General features: G+C 45.7%; 2 protein-coding genes across 3 annotated transcripts in view; one reads left to right on the top strand and one right to left on the bottom strand.

The window, feature by feature from the left end:
- The window catches only part of rcn1 (reticulocalbin 1, EF-hand calcium binding domain), a 46124-nt gene extending 38269 nt beyond the window's left edge, over nt 1-7855 (top strand). Inside the window, exons 6-7 of the mRNA XM_067994190.1 lie at nt 5355-5554; nt 7738-7855. Of these exons, the coding sequence (XP_067850291.1) occupies nt 5355-5554; nt 7738-7845 (308 nt within the window). The 3' untranslated portion in view covers nt 7846-7855. The remainder of the gene's footprint in view (nt 1-5354; nt 5555-7737) is intronic.
- A 3666-nt stretch (nt 7856-11521) lies between these two features.
- Nucleotides 11522-16656, bottom strand: part of LOC137328065 (uncharacterized) — a 138900-nt gene continuing 133765 nt past the window's right edge. For both annotated transcript variants that reach the window (XM_067994191.1, XM_067994192.1), the window contains exon 4: nt 11522-16325. In XM_067994191.1, coding sequence (XP_067850292.1) covers nt 15935-16325 — 391 coding nt within the window. In that variant the 3' untranslated portion in view covers nt 11522-15934. The remainder of the gene's footprint in view (nt 16326-16656) is intronic.

Below are 16656 nucleotides of genomic sequence, written 5' to 3'. Positions count from 1 at the left end.
TTGTTTATTCAGTATTTTGAGTAGTTATAAGCCAGTATGTGATGTCACAAAAACATTGTGGATTAGTAAGTAAGTTATTAATAGCCACGTTTAATATAACTCACCGCCAGTGTGGTCAGTGCATTTAAAGAAAGATAGAACTGGCATTTATATGGAAAAATGAATCAATGTAAGCAAATCTCTAAGTTGGGGGTCAACCTTGGCTTGGTTTTAGCACTCTATAGACAGAGCTAAGCGATTCCACAACTAACGAATCAGATCAAAGCTCTGCAGTCCTGCCACATCCAGTCGTGAATGGTGGTGGACAATTAAACAACTAACGGGAGGAGGAGGCTCTGCAAACATCCCCATTCTCAATGATGGCGGAGTCCAGCACGTGAGTGCAAAAGACAAGGCTGAAGCGTTTGCAACCATCTTTAGCCAGAAGTGCCGAGTGGATGATCCATCTCAGCCTCCTCCCGATATCCCCACCATCATGGAAGCCAGTCTTCGGCCAATTCGATTCACTCCACGTGATATCAAGAAACGGCTGAGTGCACTGGATACAGCAAAGGCTATGGGCCCCGACAACATCCCAGCTGTAGTGCTGAAGACTTGTGCTCCAGAACTAGCTGCGCCTCTAGCCAAACTGTTCCAGTACAGCTACAACACTGGCATCTACCCGACAATGTGGAAAATTGCCCAGGTATGTCCTGTCCACAAAAAGCAGGACAAATCCAATCCGGCCAATTACCGCCCCATCAGTCTACTCTCAATCATCAGCAAAGTGATGGAAGGTGTCGTCGACAGTGCTATCAAGCGGCACTTACTCACCAATAACCTGCTCACCGATGCTCAGTTTGGGTTCCGCCAGGACCACTCGGCTCCAGACCTCATTACAGCCTTGGTCCAAACATGGACAAAAGAGCTGAATTCCAGAGGTGAGGTGAGAGTGACTGCCCTTGACATCAAGGCAGCATTTGACCGAGTGTGGCACCAAGGAGCCCTAGTAAAATTGAAGTCAATGGGAATCAGGGGGAAAACTCTCCAGTGGCTGGAGTCATACCTAGCACAAAGGAAGATGGTAGTGGTTGTTGGAGGCCAATCATCTCAGCCCCAGGGCATTGCTGCAGGTGTTCCTCAGGGCAGTGTCCTAGGCCCAACCATCTTCAGCTGCTTCATCAATGACCTTCCCTCCATCATAAGGTCAGAAATGGGGATGTTCGCTGATGATTGCACAGTGAGTTCCATTCGCAACCCCTCCGATGCTGCATGCAGGCTCGGACTGCTTCATTAAGACCTGGACAACATCCACGCTTGGGCTCATAAGTGGCAAGTAACATTCGCGCCAGATAAGTGCCAGGCAATGACCATCTCCAACAAGAGAGAGTCTAACCACCTCCCCTTGACATTCAACGGCATTACCATCGCCGAATCCCCCACCATCAACATCCTGGGGGTCACCATTGACCAGAAACTTAACTGGACCAGCCATATAAATACTGTGGCTACGAGAGCAGGTCAGAGGCTGGGTATTCTGCGGCGAGTGACTCACCTCCTGACTCCCCAAAGCCTTTCCACCATCTACAAGGCACAAGTCAGGAGTGTGATGGAATACTCTCCACTTGCCTGGATGAGTGCAGCTCCAACAACACTCAAGAAGCTCGACACCATCCAAGATAAAGCAGCCCGCTTGATTGGCACCCCATCCACCACCCTAAACATTCACTCCCTTCACCACCGGCGCACTGTGGCTGCAGTGTGCACCATCCACAGGATGCACTGCAGTAACTCGCCAAGGCTTCTTCGACAGCACCTCCCAAACCCGCGACCTCTACCACCTAGAAGGACAAGAGCAGCAGGCGCATGGGAACAACACCACCTGCACGTTCCCCTCCAAGTCACACACCATTGTCGCTGGGTCAAAATCCTGGAACTCCCTTCCTAACAGCAATGTGGGAGAACCTTCACTACACGGACTGCAGCGGTTCAAGAAGGCGGCTCACCACCACCTTCTCGAGGGCAATTAGGGATGGGCAATAAATGCTGGCCTCGCCAGCGACGCCCACATCCCGTGAACGAATAAAAAAAAACTCTCGCCTCTGAGTCAGAAGGTTGTGCGTTCAAGTCCCACTCCAGAAGCTTGAGCACAAAATCCAAGCTGACACTCCAGTGCGGTACTGAGGGGGTGCTGCACTGTTGCCATCTTTCAGATGAGACGTTAAACTGAGGCCCCATCTGCCCTCTCAGGTGGACGTAAAAGATCCCCTGGCACTATTTTGAAGAGGAGCAGGGGAGTTCTCCCCGATGTCCTGACCAATATTTATCCCTCAACCAACATCATTAAAACAGATTATCTGGTCATTATCTCACTGCTGTTTGTAGGATCTTGCAGTGGGCCAATTGGCTGCCGTGTTTCCTACATTACAACAGTGACTACACTTGAAAAAAGTACTTCATTGGCTGTAAAGCGCTTTGGAATGTCGTAAAAGGCGCTATATAAATGCATGTCTTTCTTTCTTTCTTGGTCTTCACCAATACAATCCAAGTACCTTGAATATCGCTGACAAGCTAATACATTTTCTGTTCTCGTGAGGTTCCGTTTTTCTGTATTTTCACACAAACCATAAATAATTGAACTTTAGCTTACAAAGGGTGTCACTTTTATTGTAACTTCTGATATTAATGATTCTAGTCCAGGAACTAGGAATGCGCTGCCTGAAAGGGGGGTGGAAGCAGATTCAATCGTGGCTTTCAAAAAAGAATTGGATAAATACTTGAAGGGAGAAAAATTTCAGGGCTACAGGGAAAGAGCAGGGGAATGAGACTAACTGGATTGCTCTTACAAAGAGCCGGCACGGGCTCGATGGGCCAAATGGCCTCCTTCTGTGCTATAACTATTCCATGATCTAGGTGGAAAGCAGGACAGCTGACATATACTGAGATTATAGGGGGCAATTTTATCCTAACCCGCTGGGCGGGAATCCCATGGGATCAGGTGGAATACCGGTTTCACACCCCGCCCAATATGGACTTAAATGGAGAGTAAAATCGGGCGGGGTGTAAAACCAGCGATGCACCCGATCACGTCAGTTTCCCGATGGGCAGGTTAGGTTAAAATTGCCCTTCAAGGAGTGATTTATTCATCTTTTTTCTTCTCCAGTTTCAATTGGTGAAAGAGTCTGTAATGCCCTGGGGAAACCTATAACGCAGGCCGATTGCATAGTTACTGTTGGTACTTGAGAGCAAACATTACAGAGCACATGAAAATCATTCTGTTTAGCACAAAAGTGATAAGTGTTGTAGTACTGTCGGGCCAGCATTAAAGTCTTTACTTTAGAAAATGAAAAAAGGATTAAAATACTAAAAAATAAACTGCTATTTGGCACAGAGGCCCAGAGTACGCTTTTATTTATTATCAGAAGCGTGGGTAAGGTAGCATGATCTGTGGCCTTGGGGCTGCTGGAGCATAATAAAACTGCAGCTGCTGATAATTACAAAATAAAAATGGTTATTGGCGTTTGTGACGCCATGCTTAATTATTGGCGTCTTCCTGATTCTGCCCTCTTGGTCGCATCGTGGGCTTATATTGGTGCTATGACGCAAATGGGGGGATGATGCACATTTAAAAAAAAATTTGTTCATGGGATGTGGGCGTCGCTGGCGAGGCCGGCATTTATTGCCCATCCCTAATTGCCCTTGAGAAGGTGGTGGTGAGCCGCCTTCTTGAACCGCTGCAGTCCATGTGGTGACGGTTCTCCCACAGTGCTGTTAGGAAGGGAGTTCCAGGATTTTGACCCAGCGATGATGAAGGAACGGCGATATATTTCCAAGTCGGGATGGTGTGTGACTTGGAGGGGAACGTGCAGGTGGTGGTGCTCCCATGTACCTGCTGCTCTTGTCCTTCTAGGTGGTAGAGGTTGCGGGTTGGGGAGGTGCTGTCGAAGAAGCCTTGGCGAGTTGCTGCAGTGCATCCTGTGGATGGTACACATTGCAGCCACAATGCAGTTGTGGTGAAGGGAGTGAATGTTTAGGGTGGTGGATGGGGTGCCAATCAAGCGGGCTGTTTTATCTTGGATGTTGTCGAGCTTCTTGAGTGTTGTTGGAGCTGCACTCATCCAAGCAAGTGGAGAGTATTCCATCACACTCCTGACTTGTGCCTTATAGATGGTGGAAAGGTTTTGGGGAGTCAGGAGGTGAGTCACTCGCAGCAGAATACCCAGCCTCTGACCTGCTCTTGCAGCCACAGTATTTATATGGCTGGTTCAGTTAAGTTTCTGGTCAATGGTGACCCCCAGGATGTTGATGGTGGGGGATTCGGCGATGGTAATGCCGTTGAATGTCAAGGGGAGGTGGTTAGATTCCCTCTTGTTGGAGATGGTCATTGCCTGGCACTTATCTGGCGTGAATGTTACTTGCCACTTATGAGCCCAAGCCTGGATGGTGTCCAGGTCTTGCTGCATCCGGGCTCGGACTGCTTCATTATTTGAGGGGTTGTGAATGGAACTGAACACTGTGCAATCATCAGTGAACATCCCCATTTCTGACCTTATGATGGAGGGTAGGTCATTGATGAAGCAGCTGAAGATGGTTGGGCCTGGGACACTGCCCTGAGGAACTCCTGCAGCAATGTCCTGGGGCTGAGATGATTGGCCTCCAACAACCACTACCATCTTCCTTTGTGCTAGGTATGACTCCAGCCACTGGAGAGTTTTCCCCCTGGTTCCCATTGACTTCAGTTTTACTAGGGCTGCTTGGTGCCACACTCTGTAAACACCATCAGTAACACGCAACAAGATTTTGCATTTATATAGCACCTTTAACATGGTAAAACGTCCCGAGGCACTTCACAGGAGCGTTATCAAAGAAAGTTTGATACCGAGCTACAGAAGGAGATGTTTGATCAAAAGCAAAATACTGCAGATATTAGGACAGGTGACCAAAAGCTTGGTCAAAGAGGTTGGTTTCAAGGAGCGTCTTGAAGGAAGAGAGAGAGGCAGAGAGGTTTAGGGAGGAAATTCCTACAGCTTGGGGTCTAGGCAGCTGAAGGCACGTGGAGCTTTGAAAGTTGGGGATGTGCAAGAGGCCAGAATTGGAGGGGCGCAGAGACCTCGGAGGGTTGTTGGGCTGGAGGAGGTTACAGAGCTAGGGAGGGGCGAGGCCATGGAGGGATTTGAAAACGAGGATGAGAATCTTAAAATCGAGGTGTTGTCGGACCAGGAACCAATGTAGGTCAGCGAGCACAAAGGTGATGGGTGAACGGGACTTGGTGTGAGTTAGGGTACCGCACACGAGTGGTAAAATCACTCCCACCTGCACTGACTCAGAGCGTAGGGCCGTGAGGGGTCGGACTCATTTTCCTGTTCTTCTTTCAGCCGATATGTTTGCACAGGAAGAAGGTGCTACAGAGCCCGAATGGGTCAAGACCGAGCGGGAGCAGTTTTCCGATTTTCGCGACTTAAACAAGGACGGGAAGATGGACAATGCCGAAATCCGACACTGGATCCTCCCCGAGGATTACGACCACGCGCAGGCTGAAGCCAGACATCTCGTCTATGAGTCTGACAAAAATAAGGTGAGTAAAGATACGTTCCTGTAAGACTGGAGAGGTCATATGCACGTAAGCAGAGGATAATGGGCACCTGCGTGAGACAACGAGGCATTAACCTAACTGAGTTATAAGAGTTAAGTTGCTGCAGCATCTAATACCTCAAGATTGCATTAGTCCCTCAAAATCAGTCGGAGTAAGGGGTATTTCTCAGTGAGAGTGATGCAGCATGTTGGAGCACAAGGACATAGGCTTGTGCCTATTTCCATCACAGAAAGAGTTCCTTATCTCAGCTGCGTTGTCTTAAAGTGGTGCCAATTGGAAGCTAAGAGCTCCCTAAAGGAGATGACATAGGAAGAGTCAATCCAGCCTTGCAATTTTCCATCCCCAGGAAGGTAAAAGAAAAGAAGAACTTGCACTTATAGAACACCTTTCATGACCTCAGGGTGTCCCGAAGCACTTCACAGCCATTGAAGTGTAGTCACTGTTGTAATGGAGGGAAATGCTGCAGCCAATTTGCACACCGCAAGGTCCCACAAACAGCAGTGAGGTAAACGATCAGTTAATCTGTTTTTTAGGTGTTGGCTGAGAGATAAATTTTGGCCAGAACGCCGAGGAGAACTCCCCTGCTCCTCTTCGAAAAGTGCCATGGGATATTTCATGGCAGATGAGGCTTCGGTTCAACGTCTCATCCGTAAGACGGCACCATCGACAGTGCAGCACTCCCTCTGTACTGCACTGGAGTGTCGGCCTAGATTATTGTGCTCAAGGCTTGAACCTTCTAACTCAGAGGCAAGAATGCTACCAACTGAGCCAAGGCAGACACCCTAAATTTCTGACAACCAGCTACAACCCAAAAGTAAACTTGCCAGGATTCAGTAAGGCTGTTGGCTGGGAAGACCCAGTAACTATAGGCCTCCCAGCCCCTCGAGTAGATGCCGGCAGATCCCCCGTCAATCAGGTCTGGAGACCGCACTGCTGTAAGTGACTGAGATTGATTTTACGCCCATAATTTGTATTATTTAACTATCCTCCACTCGCTGCATTTTGCTGGAGAAATCACCCTGCTTTTACTGGGAGATGTTGCTGCAATTTCAGTTATGAGTTCTGTATGCTATAGTTCATAGAGACTCTTTTTTTAAAAAATAGACTCTGTAGACTGTTTGCTGTAGTGCGCTGTATAAACAGACTGTGTTTGCTGTAAAATAGACTGTTTGCCGTAAGTCCCGCCCCGCCCCATCTCCAACTCATTGGCTGACATGGTGGTGTCAATAGACACTCCGTAGATGATCATCATTAACAATGATTACCTCACGGTCACTCACTTCCTTCAGAGAGCCCATCATCATGTAGCAGCGACAGGACTAACCTCTGCCATGACAACCACCATCACCAAAAAAAACCCAAGTAAAAGAAAATAAAACCACCCTCACCAACTCCGTTTTCATTATACACCAACTGATAAATATTAATGATCAACAGGAAGTAATCAAATCAAAAGGATTCAGATGAACCCTTCAATGTGATCAGTGCCTGGTAATCACTCCCGGGTATCCATTATAATGAGCTATAATTCATTGCATATAATGCACGCCGTGTTGTATTGGAAACCCAGGTGCTCGTTATTATATAGAATCACACTGCACAGAAAGAGGCCATTCGGCCCGTCGCGCCTGTGCCAGCTCTCTGAAAGAGCTACCAATTAGTTCCACACTCCTGCTCTTTCCCCATAGCCCTGAAAATTTTTCCTTTTTAAGTATATATCCAATTCCCTTTTGAAAGTTACTATAGAATCTGCTTCCACCTCCTTTCAGGCAGTGCATTCCAGATCATAACAACTCACTGAGCAACAAAAATATCTCCTCATCTCCTCCCTGGCTTTTTGCCAATTATCGTAAATCTATGTCCTCTGGTTACCGACCCTCCTGCCACTAGAAACAGTTTCTCCCTAACTACCCTATCAAAACTCCTCAATTTTGAACACCTCTATTCTTCCCCTAACCTTCTCCGCTCTAAAGGAGAACAATCCCAGCTTGTCGAGTCTCTTCACATAACTGAAGTCCCTCATCCCTGCATTATATGCAGTTTAAAAAAAAAAGTGCTCACTGCTTGTGTAAAAATAATCGTGCACTGTTAACTTGATAGGCTAGAGTTTGGTCCATTTTTGTCCCAAAACACTTGTGTCCTATATTCCATTTTTTAAAAAATAGGATAAAAGGTTAACAAAACAAGAAATCCTAGACAACTGGAATATGTTCGTTGGCAGCCAGGCCACCAACTATGGCGAAGATCTGACTCGAAACCACAGTGAGTTGTGATACCAACCGAGGAGCTACAGATGGTAACGCAATGATTCTCTTTCCACTTAACACACTCTTATCAAATTTCTGTTGAAGATAATGGAACGGACTTGGCTGACTAACGGACTGCAAGTTCTTGCCATATGTAAAGTGACTGAAGCTGTTGGATCAGTCTCGCCCTCCTAATATAGTCCATTCTTTACCTCATTAACTCATGGGGTCACCTTTGTCCAGATGTTTGCACCAATGACAAGGCAGTGCTGATCCATGTGTGTGTTGTACAAAGACTTCATTGCCATACAGTTGTACAGTTTAAAATGTTGGGAGTCATTGGGCACATTCAGTTTTTTTTTTCCCACGTTGGATATAAGATGCGGGATCATTTCCACCCCGTTATATAATCTGTTGCTGTAAATAGTAAAGCACAAGCAAGATCTCCCACTAGTTCAGCCAAGAGCTACCTGGCTGGCTTCCAAACTGTACTCCATGTGGACCCATTTTGCGAGCATAGGTTACAAAAGGTAATGTGTTCATTTGATTATAAAGTTTCTAGTCTTCATTTGACAGCACTTTCTCAAACCCGCGACCTCTACCAGTTAGAAGGACAAGGGCAGCAGGCACATGGGAACAACACCACCTGCACCTTCCCCTCCAAGTCACACATCATCCCGACTTTAAAATATATCTCCGTTCCTTCATCGTTGCTGGGTCAAAATCCTGGAACTCCCTACCAAACAGCACTGTGGGAGAACCTTCACCAGACGGATTGCAGAAGTTCAAGAAGAAGGCTCACCACCACCTTCTCAAGGGCAATTAGAGTTGGGCAATAAATGCCGGCCTCGCCAGCGACGTCCATACCCTGAGAATGAATTTTTAAAAAAACATTTCTTTCAATCAACAGTCTTTTCAAGTGAAACTACTTTTCACTGCACTTTTACCTTTTGGCTCTGTGCAGTGTGTGGAATAATTGGATCACCTCACTCATTGACCTTATTTACATGAAGTCCTTGTGTGCAGGTGCATTTACTGGTGATCTACACTTTGTCGATTTGGTTTGCTGTGAATGATGCAATGGTTCATTTGCTGTTGGGTGGCCTGAAGCAAGTGACTGGTGGACAAGCTTTGAGAAGGAGTCACGTTTCCACTCCGAAAAATCGGTGAAGAGTAAATGACTGCCTGTGTTATACGTAGCACCAGCAAGTCAGATAAATTAGCTGTCGAAATGATGGGTCAGATGTTTTTAGAGCAATCATTAGTCATTAGGGTTTTCTGCACAATTCAGAATTAGTCATTCCCTTTAGACTGGTCGACAAATGTTGATAGGCTGTTGATGCCACAACAGCAACAACAACTTGCATTTATATAGCGCCTTTAATGTAGTAAAATGTCCCGAGGAGGTTCACTGACAAAATTTGATGCCGAGTCACTTAGAGATATTAGGATATGAGGCCAAAAGCTTGGTCAAAAAGGTGGGTTTTAAGGAGCATCTTAAAGGAGGAGAGACAGAGAGGTTTGGGGAGGGAATTCCAGAGCTTAGGGTCTAGATGGCTGAAGGCATGGCCGCCAATGGTGGGGGTGAAGGAAATCGGGGATGCACAAAAGGCCAGAATTGGAGGAGTGCAAAGTTCTCAGAGGATTGTAGAGCTGCAGGAGGTTACAGAGATAGGGAGGGGCGAGGCCACGGAGGGATTTGAAAACAAGGATGAGAATTTTTAATTTGAGACGTTAACCTCCGACATATGCTTACCGACCATTCAAATGTGGACATTCTGGATTTTAAAACTGTTGGGAAATCTCTGTTAAATGTGGTATGATGTGTTGTATAAAGAGGACACCTCCAGGTACACGAGGTGTGACGTGAGCGGAGCGGATATCTCCAGGTACATGAGGTGTGACGTGTGCAGAGAGGATACCTCGAGGTACGTAAGGTTTGACGTGAGCAGGGAGGATACCTCCGGGTACATGAGGTGTGACGTGTGCAGAGAGGACACCTCTGGGTACATGAAGTGTGACGTGTGCAGAGAGGATACCTCCGGGTACATGAGGTGTGACGTGTGCAGAGAGGACACCTCTGGGTACATGAGGTGTGACGTGTGCAGAGAGGATACCTCCAGGTACATGAAGTGTGACGTGTGCAGAGAGGATACCTCCAGGTACATGAGGTGTGACGTGTGCAGAGAGGATACCTCCAGGTACATGAGGTGTGACGTGTGCAGAGAGGACACCTCCAGGTACATGAAGTGTGACGTGTGCAGAGAGGATACCTCCAGGTACATGAGGTGTGACGTGTGCAGAGAGGACACCTCTGGGTACATGAGGTGTGACGTGTGCAGAGAGGACACCTCCAGGTACATGAAGTGTGACGTGTGCAGAGAGGATACCTCCAGGTACATGAGGTGTGACGTGTGCAGAGAGGACACCTCTGGGTACATGAGGTGTGACGTGTGCAGAGAGGACACCTCCAGGTACATGAGGTGTGACGTGTGCAGAGAGGATACCTCCAGGTACATGAAGTGTGACGTGTGCAGAGAGGACACCTCTGGGTACATGAGGTGTGACGTGTGCAGAGAGGACACCTCCAGGTACATGAGGTGTGACGTGAGCAGAGAGGATACCTCCAGGTACATGAGGTGTGACGTGAGCAGAGAGGACACCTCTGGGTACATGCGGTGTGACATATTTATATGATAAATGGAACCAACTGATTAACACACTTGCATCACTATTGTTGATCTGTTATGCCTGATTGGGTCCACCATTTGTACAAATAATAACAACACTTCATGGCTACCAGTTTGGTAATAGTCCAAATGCTGAGATATGCCCACACTTTCATTTCATAATTTTTTTGTGTGTGTGCAAATATATTCTTTAATTAATTTAATTTTGTGTGGGGACTCCCTTTCGCAGAGGCAAAGACGTAGCCAGCACAATTCAATGCTGCGGTTTGACATGTGCCGTTGCCATGGTGTATTGCTAAGATGCCTTGTGGCCCCGAGCAATGTGTGATCATGCGTGGGGACCACTTTATTGCAAAATAAATAATTCAAGCAATGCTGTCACTTTTATATTTTAACAAAAGTACACACAGCTCAGTTCTAGCTCTTCTTCCACTCTCCTAATCAAAGGTGGATGTTGCTGGTGGAGGACTACTTAGTCAAAGAGGTAGAATTTAAGGAGCGTCTTAAAGGAGAGAGAGGTGCAGCAGCAGAGGGGTTTAGGGAGGGAATTCCAGAGCTTAGGCAGCTGAAAGCACGGTTGCCAATGGTGCAGCAATGAAAATCGGGGGGATGTGCAAGAGGCCAAAATTGGAGGAACGCAAAGATCTCGGAGGGTTGTAGGGCTGGAGGAGGTTACAGAGATAGGGAGGGGCGAGGCCAGGGAGCTATTTGAAAACAAGGTGTGTGTTCTTTTAAAACCCCCTTAAACACATATCACTAGAAAAACAAAGGGGGGGGAGTTAGAATTCCCCAATCCCACACACACAAATCATTAGGACATGGGATGCTTTACAAGTAGCTATTGAGGCAGAGACTTTAACATCAATTAAAAGGGAATTGGATAAATATTTGAAAAGCTACGCTATAAATGGAAAAGGGAAAAGGGCAGGGAAATGGGATTAGGATGGACAGCTCCAGTTGAAGAGCTAGCACCAGTACAGATGCGATGGGCTAAATGGCCTCCTTCTACAATGTAATTTCTATGAGTTTATTCATCATCAATCGAACATTTACAAATCTTGATATTTTTAAGAATCCTGAATTTCTTACCTTAACATTTCAAAGATATTGTACAAATAACATTTATAGACTAGAATGAAACAAGAGGTTCTTCACAGTAAGAACAGTGTTTTCAAAGATTCTGTCAGCAGAGCTGTCACATGTTAGCCATTAAAATAAAACACTTTGACATAATGTTTGTGAAATTTCATAGTGTCAAAATAAAACAAAATCCCATTTTGACTACAATAATGGATTTAATATTTGAGTTTTTTTTGTAAATGTATTTATTAAGGATAATGATTGGTGCTTTAATGAGGTTATGTCGTCCCACTAATAGGTAGTCACCAGTTGCTTTTTATTCCATTTTACAAGTTACAGAGCCAGCTTGAAGTGTAGGTGCCTGAAACTCTTCATTTGAACATGACTGTAAAAATAATCTTTTCATTAATAAAAGGAAGTTGTCACCTAAGCTACTCTGTGGTGTTTCTTTAAACAGTAGGACATTATAAAATACAGGGCATTTCTGACTTTGAATCAAGGTAAGTGTCCCATTACATCAATGTGTGCTCTGTGCGATTGTACGTCTCTGAAAAATGGAAATCTAAATTACACTCCTAACAGTAAAGATCATGCATTTTTGACAGTGTTGTAGACAGTTGTTATAAATTGAGTGATATATCACAGAAAACAATGACATGGCACATCTTTAGTGACGTCTCTCATACAGAACAATAGGATCCACTGATTGGGGCAACAATATAAATATGGACAATCAGCTTATTAGTCATGTATGGATCAGCAAACCCCTAAGCCAGTAACCCAGGGCACAAGGTCCAACTGAAGTGGAGACCAGTGAAAGTGTGGTGCTGCACTGGGGTGGACTGGAAATTTTCCCAAATACAGCCCGGCCTGAGGGGACATCTTTCTGAGCAATAAGCTTTGCTACTGTTAATGCTGACTATCGATCTCTTAGAACTACGTCAGTTGGAGGGAATTCTGCCCATGTTGAGTGTAGTATTGACAACATACTTTTATATAGCACCTTTAACATAATAAAACATCCCAAGGTGCTTCACAGGAGGGTTATCAGACAAAATTTGACACCGAGCCACATAAGGAGGTATTAGGACAGGTGACCAAAAGCTTGGTCAAAGAGGTAGGTTATGAGGAGCGTCTTAAAGGAGGAGAGAGAGTTAGAGAGGCGGAGAGGTTTAGGGCAGGAATGCCAGAGCTTAGGGCCTAGACAGCTGAAGGCACGGCCACCAATGGCAGAGTGATTAAAATCAGGGATGCGCTAGAGTTCAGAATTGTAGGAGCGCAGAGATCTCATAGGGCTGGAGGAGGTTACGGAGATAGGGAGGGGTGAGGATCATGGAGAGATTTGAAAACAAGGATGAGAATTTTAAAATCGAGGCGTTGCTGGATTGGGAGCAAATGTAGGTCAGCGAGCACAGGGGGTGATGGGAGAACAGGAGTAAGAATCCCTTTGAGGCAAAAGTTCTGAGAGGGAAGGAATGTGAGAGATTATACTCTCGAAATGGAGAGAATCCCCTCCAATCAATCGGGCTAATATAAATTATTTTGGTGGAGAATCCAAAATTTGTCAGCTGTAATGGCGGCACTATTTAAACCTCTTGAGCGAGGAAGGAATTGGAAGACTGGCTATTTGACTGTGGTTACCGTGCTGCCACTTTAGCAAAAGGCGGTACGTTGCTGCTGTTGCTCCATGTATCTTTCATGGGGTTGAGATGCTCTCAATTGTAAAGTCATTTCCTGGCCACAAAACATTGACTTCAACATTCAGTGCTGACCTGCTGTTTGCCATCCAGTTCGGTTAAGTTTTAATTGCAACGGTACATTTTTACGATTCTTAGGTGAGACCAGACACCTGGCCAGTCGTAAGCAGGAAATCGGAAAATGGCCCTTGTTATTTCGATCCGTGCTCGCAGTGTGTGAAGACTTTGAAAAAATGGTGTTCATCAAAACCTTATTTACTCATTAGAAACTTACTAAAGTATTTTATTGGTCCAGCTAAGAAAAATACAAATGAACTATACGTTAAAACTTAGCAATGTTGTTTAGCTTTTGCAATGAACATAAAAGGCAGCAGATAAAATTGATTATTGCTTAATTTGAAAAAGCATCATTCAATTTACAAATTAAAAGGAAACCATTTCCAACTTTGTGTTAGTAAAGAGAAGACAAGTGTCTCGTAATCAAGGAAACGTTGAAGTCATTACAATTTCATTTTTGTTATGCAAGTTTTAGATTTCAACAGTAAGCTTCACAAGAGAACTTGATCTCTCAACATGAAGGGAGGAATTCCCTGTTTTTAAATGCATGGGGAAGTAGAGCGAATTCTGTGCAGTGTGCGCTTAACAGCAAGTCTTTGGTCAGCTGCATTGATTCAACCATAATCAACGCAAACTTCAGGAAGCGGAGGAGGGCTGGATGCCCGATTGGACACGCCCAGCAAGGAGCAGCGTAGGCAGGGAGAGCTAGTCAGGAAATTGTGGGCCGCAAGAGCTTGGGTTTCCATCCATTTAAATGAATGGTTGGAAAATCAAGCTGCAGGCTCACAACTTCGTGACCAGCATTCATTGCGAGTGCCACTCCTCACTGGGAACATTTGATCAAGGAATCAGCCCTAGTATCTCATCTTCCTCCTTGGCTCTCTGCAGGGATCTGATCTGACCTCCGAGTTTAACAACATTAGCCTCTAGCTGTCTCCTGGACTGTCCTGCCAGATTCCCTCACTTGTCTACAGAACAGTCACTACACTTCAAACTAATGAATTCTATGACATTTCTAAGAGATGTGATAAGGCGCTACATAAATACAAGTCTTTCTTTTATTCAGGTGCCACCACATTGCTTTCCCTGTTAGAGCTATTTTATTCACATATTGCCTTTTGTATGCCTTACTAAGATATTCTTTGTGTATCATCCAATTCTTTTCATCTTGTTCCAGCGAATGGCCTGTTTCTGTGCTGTAAGAGTCTATGTAATTCTGTCTGAGGGCTGAAACCAGATAAACAAAAAACTGATTTTTCAGAAAATATTCTACTTGGCTCAGGAGTTCTCCTTGATTCACAAGGTTGTGCGTTCAAGTCCCACACCACAGACTTGAGCACAAAATCTAGGCTGATACACAGTGCCAGTACTGAGGGAGTGCTGCACTGTCGGAGGTGCCGATGAGACGTTGAACTGAGGACGTAAAAGATCCCATGGTACTATTTCATAGAATCATAGAAAGGTTACAGCAGAAAGAGGCCATTCGGCTCATCGAGTCCGTGCCAGCTCTATGCAAGAGCAATCCAGCTAGTCCCACTCTCCCGCTCTTTCCCCGTAGCCCTGCAAATTTTATCCTTTCAAGTACTTATCCTGTTCCCTTTTGAAGGCCATGATTGAATCTGCCTCCAGCAGTGCATTCCAGATCCTAACCACTCGTTGTGTAAAAAAGTTTTTCCTCATATCACCTATGATTCTTTTGCCAATCACCTTAAATCTATGTCCTCTGGTTCTTGACCGTTCCGCCAATGGGAACAGTTTCTCTCTATCTATTCTGTCTAGACCCTTCATGATTTTAAATACCTCGATCAAATCTCCTCTCAACCTTCTCCGTTCCAAGGAGGACAACCCCAGCTTCTCCAGTCTATCCACGTAACTAAAGTCCCTCACCCCTGGAATCATTCTAGTAAATCTTTTCTGCACCCTCTCTAAGGCCTTTACATCTTTCCAGAACTGGACACATTACTCCAGTTTTAGTTGAACCAGTGTTTTGAAGAAGAGCGGGAGAGTTCTCCCTAGTGTCCTGGCCAATATTTATCCCTCAATCAACACCTAAAATCAGATTATCTGGTCATTATTACATTGCTGTTTGTGGGACCTTGCTGTGTGCAATTTGGCTGCCGCGTTTCCTACATCACAATAGTGACTACACGTCAAAAAAAAGCGCTTTGGGATGTCCAGGGATTGTGAAAGGCGCTATATAAATGCAAGTCTTTCTTTAATTTTGAGTGAAGGGAAATGGCGCATTTTAATTCTATATTCAGATTAGGCATGTTTTGGTCCAGTGAAATATTAAGCAGCGAAAAAAATAAAGTTAGCAGAATTAATTTCTGTGCACGCTGAGCTCCAATTCAAAAGGCCGCTCCTTTGCTAAGGCTTCATCATCCGTTTTACTCGTAAAGGTAAATTTTAGCGAGGCTTTGAGCCTTGGGCAAGGGTCTCACACCACCCAGCGCATGTCGGGAAATCTTTACGTCCGGGAAATTCAACGGGCAGAAAACTGCGCACGATTTTCCTACCTGCGTCAGCAGTCGCAAAAATTTACCTTTTAACCGTTAAGACGAAACTATCTCAATTTTTATTTTACACACATATTTAATTGCCAGCTCTTGGCTGCATCAGAATCTTTTCAAGATGCTTCCTGAAGTGTTGGGGCAGTTCCCTGGGCTTCTCGGTGGCCGTGTCCACAAAGACATGGGTGGACGTTCCAGTTGTGCAGGCCATGGTCTCGAATCCTGCCAGCAGGGGGCTGCCAGAGTAGCAGCCGTCAGAGAGGAGGTCGTAATCCAAGGGCAGCGGGCGTCTGCTCGGAAATGGCCGGAACAGAGCCACTCTGTAGCTCACGCTGGACCGGCCGATCCTCTCCACCCCCAAGGCTGCCAGCGGGTTTTGAGGGAACATCATGGGAGCGTGGAACGAGCACTTGCAGCTCACGATGAATCCCACCATCGACGAGGTCTGCCGGTTGGCATCTAACCCGCAGTACCTAGAGCACAAAGGAAAAGAGTATTGTTACACGCTTCACACTAATCTGTGTGGCGTCTTCCACATGCAAAAACATCAGTAGCCCCAAAGTCAGCTTGGCTCAGTCAGAAGGTTGTGCTCTTGCCCATCCCCGATTTCCATCGCTCCACCATTGGCGGCCGTGCCTTCAGCTGCCTAGGCCTTAAGCTCCAGGATTCCCTCCCTAAACCTCTCCACCTCTCTACCTCTCTCTCCTCCTTTAAGATGCTCCTTAAAACCTACTTCTTTGACCAAGCTTTTTGGTCACCTATCCTAATATCTCCTTATGTGGCTCGGTGTCAATTTTTGTCTGA

Source organism: Heptranchias perlo, chromosome 12 (assembly GCF_035084215.1).
Source record: "Heptranchias perlo isolate sHepPer1 chromosome 12, sHepPer1.hap1, whole genome shotgun sequence".
In the NCBI taxonomy this organism is placed as follows: Eukaryota; Metazoa; Chordata; class Chondrichthyes; order Hexanchiformes; family Hexanchidae; genus Heptranchias; species Heptranchias perlo.
Note: the sequence above shows the minus strand (reverse complement) of the source record. Positions and strands in the feature narration are given on the sequence as shown.